Raw genomic sequence first — 6,991 nt, forward strand, 5'->3', positions numbered from 1 at the left:
CCAAATCATTTTAGCATCTCCTAGACCCCAGGGTAAAAGCAATGACACCCATGAGGATTTTGCCCACACTTACACAGCATCAGAGACCTGTAAGTGTTTGGATGTTCAGTGAATGACCGGTAGGAGAGGAGATGGAAGAGAGGAAGAAATGAGGATTTACTGTTCATTAGTAACAGCCATTTGTTTAATGCAGAACTAATAACACCCCTGGCACCCTGAGCACAGCCCTTGGGTTGCAGTGCTACTGAACTAGTGGTCACTAGCCAAGCCAAAGCCTCCTGAAGGGTAAATAATTTAGATTAGGTCCTTAATTCACAAAAATGGTGGGGTTTGCTGAAAATTGGACACCGTTGTGGTGTAAAATTGGGACAATGAACCAAATGAGAAATGGGCTCTTAAGAAAAGCAGTGTATGAACAGCTTCATAATTTCAATATTTGGGTTTTTTTCAGTCATTTGCTAAATGGTTGGAGGTGATGCTGTGGGCAGGCACCACTCCTGCTGGTACAGCCAGGCTGGAGAAGGCTTTGGACCATGGCCATCCCTCCAGTGCCAACAAGCCCCACTCCTGCCACCAGAGATGCTCTGCTGAGCGCTGTGTCACCCCTCTGCTTCCCCTACCTCCTCTTCTTCTTCTTTGTTCCACTTTACCCAAATTTTCTCACACTACTGAGCAGAAAACCATCTACTGTTAGGTTATGGCAGGATAAACACAGCCCTACACAATACTTACACTATTTCAGTCTCATCTCCTCAGCTGATGGTCTATTTTCCACTGATACAATTTCAACATTTACCTAAAAACTTCAAACGATTTTTGTGGCTATCTCCTCTTGCCACAGATAACTCAGGAGCTGCTGAGAATTTTTCTTCTCCTGTCAAACAACCCTGACCACTGTTGGGAAACCAACCAGCAGTTTTTAATCCTCCCTGAGACTTTTTATGTTTTGCTTGCTGAAGGTCTGTGATCAAAGGTTGGTGACGAGCTTACATGGCACAGAGCACATAGGGAACAGATTTATTCTCAAATATTTTAAATATTTCATAATTCATTATATTCACGGCATGAAAAGTACAAAGAATCACTTCAGTCTCCCTAAGTGGAGCTAAAAAAGCGAGCCAGAACTGAAGTTTACAATTCTCAATCATAAATATGGTCACAAATACAGCAAGTACAATCAAAATGGCCCGGGGACAAAAGCAGGGACTTCAAAAAGAAAGGCATTTGGTCAAGAACAGACATGTACAAATATGTTCCTTTTATTCAGGGTGGTGCATTTGAATACTGATGAAACTGCATCTAATAAACACTACTTCAGAAAGCACAATAGAAACGTAAGGCAGAAGGCAAAGATTTCCTATAATCCCAAATGGTTTCAAGCAGACCTATTAGGCAGCCAGGCATTTTGAGTTTCACTTCAGCTCTAACTAAAGCACATGTTTTAATGCAGTGCCACTGCTCTTGATTAAAATCAAACTCAAGTTCCTCGTGTTTTTGGTTTAGCACTTAGGATGGGGAGAAAACAAATTAAAAGCAGCCCAACAAATTTTAAGAGAAGACTGAAGAAGAAATTAATTTATCAAATTAGCAATGTGCGGCGGTACTTCAAAACCCCAGAGAGGCAGAAAGGATGCCTGCAGGTTACTCCTCATGATACCAAACAGAGCAAATCCAATCAGATGAACATGCTGCAGGATCAGTCAGGCGAAAGCCACGGGAGCGGCGGAACAAAGCAAAAGATGTATAAAAAGAGGATTTTCTAAACCCATTGTACTGGTTTGAAACTGAGCTGTTCTCCCTAGAGGAGATGACAGCATCACCGGTACAGTCCTGCAGAACAAGCTGTCCAAAAAACCCCCTCGAAGACAACACAGAGGAAAAGTAGAAAAAAAGTTTTAATGAGAAATTAAAAATCCTACTAGAATGTCATAGCTGCAGCGTTGCACTAAAAATAACACATCTCCATTCAAAAAACCTATTTCCTGCACAGGAGTGTAAGCAAACTGCTCGGTTTTACCATGTTATTAAATAACTCCTTGTCTTTAATGGTGCCACCATGGCTCCCTGCTTGATAATTCCCCTTGCTTAAAATAACTGTCTATGGCAAGAGCACTGACCTTCAGGAATAAGTGAATGAACGAGGAAAGCAGCCCGCCAGCACGCGACCAAATTGAAAACGATGACAAGCAGTTATTTCGGCGCGCAGAGATGAACAGAGGGAAGAATGCGATTATCTACATGTAAAATATTGAGTGACACCAGCAGCAGACAGGAACTTCTGTTTGCCCAGTCTTGTGAAACAAGAACGAGCTGCTGCTCAAAGGAATAAACAGACAGCGAAGAGAAAACCCGACGAGATATTTTGTTCCTCTCGGCAAGCGATCAACTCAAGGTGCCACGGAGGCCGACTGCTTCGTCAGCACAGAAATTCATAACTTGCCTTGAAGATAAAATGACCATCAAGCCACTTGAAAAGGGATAAAACACAAAAGGCAAAGAAAAATAGTCTTTAAAAGGAGTTCACATGATTCTGAGCAGAAGGTATCACCTAATTACGAAGTGAAGGTGTTTTGCTAGGAGGTACAGCTACCCCTCCTCTGAAAAACCTGCTCTTGGAATTGTAAGTAGGACGGTGGAGCATGGGGGACTACAGCTCATACACTGTCTGTTACTTTATTTTTATATATATTATAAAAAGCTATTTTATAGCATGTGTATAAAATATATATACATTTATATATACACACACACATATATATATATAAAAGACTTGTGAAAAGAAAGTGTTTACATAAGCTTCAAAACCAGCCTCACAAAATGGTTTCAGAAATCATGCCAAACCAGCCCTGGAGCTCCCACCTCACCATGCCAATGGTTTCTGGCAGCCCCACAGATTGCACAGGAGAGGAGGTACCAAGCAAAACAAAATTTTGGTTTTCTTGGGTTTGGTTTCCTTAGAAAATGAGGTATTTTTGATGATATAATCCTGCTAGAGAGCCTTGAAAGCAGAAAAAAGTTACAAATCCGTATCTACTGCAGCACAAAGTGGCAACATCAACTATTCCCATGAAAATATATTCATAAGGAAATGCAAATGGAAAATACAGCCCCTCATTAGCAAAGCTGTGCAGCCACCCAGCAGTGCCTGCTGGATTGGAGGGACCAGACTGGGTGGATGTTTTCCCTGTGAGGGCAGTCAGGTGATGGAGCAGGTGGGACCAGCACATCCATCCTTGGAAGGTTCTGAGACTCAAAGGGGTACAGCCCAGAGATCCTTCCTTGATTGCTGCTTTGAGCAGAGGTTGGACACTCTGAAGATCCTTTCCAACCCAGCTCCCACCATCAAGATAGAGAGCACCCTCCAAGCTGCCTCCCATTACTCCTCTGTAACACCACCAGGCTGCTTCAAACACCTCGCTGTGTGACTCTGGAATAGCAGCACAAGGAATGATGCTGAGGAAAGCGAGTCACACTTCCAACCAGGCAGCAACCACCGCTGCTCCCCCAGCCAGCCCATCACACGGGCTGCCAACATGAGCTGCAAATGTGCTTCTCTTGGACAACTGTTTTCATCCCCCAGCTCCCACAACGACCTACTTACAAATCATAAGGCTGTCTGCTGCTGAAATGCATATTAAACTCAGGACAAACAAAAAAACTCCACACCTTTTCCATTTCAGGTACAACTTTTTGATTTCATGTTTAAAAATGCTCTGCAGTCAATCACATTTCAGAGGGCACAGAAACCTAGAGATGCCAAGAGAGAGATGGCCTAGAGTTCTAAGCAGAAACTCCACACACACACACATTTAAACATGGGTATCTGTAGGAGAGACGTGGGGTAGAACCACCATGGGAAAGCTCTTGGGGCAAGAGAGAGGAGACAAGACCCAGGCTGACCAGAAACTGAGCAACTGGTACATTTCTCTTTGGTTATTTGCTGGTTAACTGATACTATTCAGAGTAGTTGGTCAACTTTCAAAGCAATGCTTGGACAACAAAATAAATGTTTGGCACATGTATTTAAAAGTGAAACTTGAAAGTGAAACAAAAAAGTGGCCCATGGCATTTCCTTGCAGGAGCCTGAATTTCTACCTCACAGCCCTTTATTAACGTCTGAGACCTTATATTGACCTTTGCAGGGGGAAACACCTGCAGGGTAAAAGCAGGACCCAGGTAATTATACCTTGCTGTATCAGGAGTATCAGCTACCTCAACTCTCATTCCATTGGAAAAAGGGACTGGAAGGCTGGATTCTCTCTCAAACAATGATATTTACAAACCATTGTGTCTGGTGTCAGGAGCAAGCATCATGTGTTTACCAGAAATGGCTACTGGCAATAAATCCTGGGTATCCAGGGGACTTCAGTGCCCAAATCCTGTCTCGTCATAAACTGGGCCAGCACAGTGGCTTACCAAAGCGTGGCTTTAAGTTTCTGTTATTAAGCCTGAGAGTAGGAATCCCCATTGTTTGGCTCTTAACAGCTGCAAAAACCATCCATGTCACTTCCCACCCCATGTGGAGGTCTCTGACCTGACAGATTGGCACAGGGAGCCCCTCACCCCAGCCAGTCCCAGCACCCCCATTTGGTGCCGCTGCCGGATCCGCCCCGGAACCCCGAGCCTCCATTTCACACATCCCACAAAACGCTCCCCCAGCGCCGCATCATGTTGCGCACGACTCCTGGCGCTTCCCTCCCGCCGCCGAGCGTGACACTGCCTGAAACTCGCCCATCAGCACCTGTGATGAGTCAGGGTTTGAGATGCTCAACACCTCGGGGTGCCAGCAACCCCCTCCTCCCCTCCCACCGTCAAGTCCTTCGACTTCCGGACACTTCTGAGAGCACAGACCTCAGACAAGAGTTCGGGGGTCTCAGCAACAGAGACTGAACCCCTCTCATGGTCTACCAGTTCCCTCCAACTGATTTACCTCCCTCATCTCATCAAAGCTCAGGTTAACACAATTATTCCCTGATTACCAGCACAGCCCTTGCTTTTGGTCAGTGCTTTGCAGCTGCCAAAAGCAAAGGTGCAACGTCTGTGCTTGGAGAACACAAGAACCTCGGTGGCAGCCACCCCAGCACCCACCCGAGCCGGCCGGGAGGGCTGAGCGAGGAAGAGGAGGCGTTACCTGGGTGAGGTGCGGGTTGGGGTTGAAGCCACACTGGTTGCAGACTTTGCTGTGACACTGGGTGCAGGCGTTGAAGTTGGGCTGGCCGGGGGAGGAGGTGAGCTCTGTCGTCTTGCAGATGGGGCAGAGGGTGCTGCTGGGCAGGGGGGCGATCTGCGGGACTGAGTAGGGAGAGGTAGGGGTGCTGCCCCGGTCCGGCGACACCGAGGGAGACCTCCCCGGGCCCTGGCTCCTGGCGTCCACCTGCAGTGTCCTCCGCGGCCCCTCCGCCGCCGGTCCGGGCTGGCCCCGGCCCCTCATCTCCCGGGGGCTCTGGGAGCTGGGTGCAGTCTGTGCCAGGGAGGGGGACGCTGACCGCTGGCCCACGGCCTGATCCAGCTGCTCCGGTCTCCTCTGTGCACTGAAACACCATGGAAACACACAAAATAAGCCCAGGTTTCACACATTCACCTGATGCCAGTCAATAAAGACAACAGCTACAGCACCCTCTCTCCCCCAAAAGCCCCAGCTCAGGCAAGGAGGTGCAGCGAAACCCCCCTGCAAACCAGGGAGATTGCTCAGATCAGCAGAAGGATATGCTTTACCTTACGAAACGAGGCACAACTTCAGCTTTCTCTTATGTAACCCAGCGGCAGAGATGCAATTGAATTATTCGGTGTATTCCGAGTTGAACTTTAGTCAGAAAGTTGCACATAAAACTGTGCGTGAGAAGTTTGGGAAGCTCAGCCTCCTGCCAGCCAGGGCTCCCAGCACTTCTCCAGCACAAACTTCAGCACAAACTCACTGGAAGAGGCAGCAGTGACTCTGCTTTGCAGCCTGCAGGGCCCTTTCTGCAGGGACACGGCCAACGCGCGCTAAACCAGCTTCTCACAACCTACTTTCATGAGTGGCTGTGAAACCAGAAGCCTGCAAAGAGCCCTATTTATTGAAGGAAAACCCCTCCAGAAGCCCAGACGAGGCAGGAGAACTACTTGTACTTTCTCATTTGTCAAGCAGATCCATGCAAGTTGCAGGTGAAAGCAACTAAGGGCCTGAGGACACAGAAGTGGAAAATCAGGAGAGAGAGAGAGCATTGGCTCTGCTTTAGTAATCAGTAGTGAAGTGGGAAGCACAGGCAACAGGGACTTTTGTGGGCTGGCTGCCCCCCAGCTGAACCCTATTTGGGTGATGTGAGTCTTGGCTGGGCAAAAAACAGCTGGGATGAAATCTGGTCACCAGGACAGGACAATGAAACCTCCCTGTGAAACCACAGCTACCCAGAAGGAGCAACCCTGAGCTTGGCATCGCACCCACTGCTGGTCCAGCAGCAGTCCCATGGCCTGTGTAGGATGCTCAGCACCCCACAGTGCTGAGGGATGCTCCTGGCCACCCCAAGGAGGTCTGGAGCAGCTCCAGCTGCAAGAGCTTTGAGCTGTTGTGCTGCAGAGCATGACATGACAGCCTCCTCCTGTGTGGTTTCAGTGCAGGCACCCTGTAATGTGCTGCTGATGGACCACAAGTGCACGAGAATGAATCTGTGATGGAAGATGCTTATCTAATTACAGAATAATTTGGTGCATGTGCTTATCAGTAATGCCCACAAATATTTCTCGAAAAAGCAGAAGCCCTAATGCCCTCACTTACCTGTGATCTACAGCTGTTTAAGGAAAAGTATTACTCAGAACCTCAAATTTAATACATTGTTGATTTACCCAAGCAGGGTCTGACCTTATAAAGGTTTAAAAAAGGAACTTAAATGCATAAAACTAATGAAATTCAAAGTGCATGTTGCCACAGTAATAGGAAGTTGGATGAAAATAAATAGTAAAATAGCACTTTGGGAATACTTTCCGGCTGCAGGTTGAAACCCACTTCTCTGAA

General features: G+C 47.2%; 1 protein-coding gene across 1 annotated transcript in view; it reads right to left on the reverse strand.

Moving 5' to 3' along the window:
• BSN (bassoon presynaptic cytomatrix protein) overlaps positions 1-6,447 on the reverse strand; it is a 71,613-nt gene extending 65,166 nt beyond the window's left edge. The window contains exons 1-2 of the mRNA XM_027640281.1: positions 6,425-6,447; positions 5,132-5,531 (exon numbers count right to left, since the gene is read on the reverse strand). Of these exons, the coding sequence (XP_027496082.1) occupies positions 5,132-5,531; positions 6,425-6,447 (423 nt within the window). The remainder of the gene's footprint in view (positions 1-5,131; positions 5,532-6,424) is intronic.
• Between the last annotated feature and the right edge of the window lie 544 nt (positions 6,448-6,991).

Source organism: Corapipo altera, unplaced genomic scaffold, assembly GCF_003945725.1.
Source record: "Corapipo altera isolate COAL_440 unplaced genomic scaffold, ASM394572v1 55, whole genome shotgun sequence".
Lineage (NCBI taxonomy): Eukaryota > Metazoa > Chordata > Aves > Passeriformes > Pipridae > Corapipo > Corapipo altera.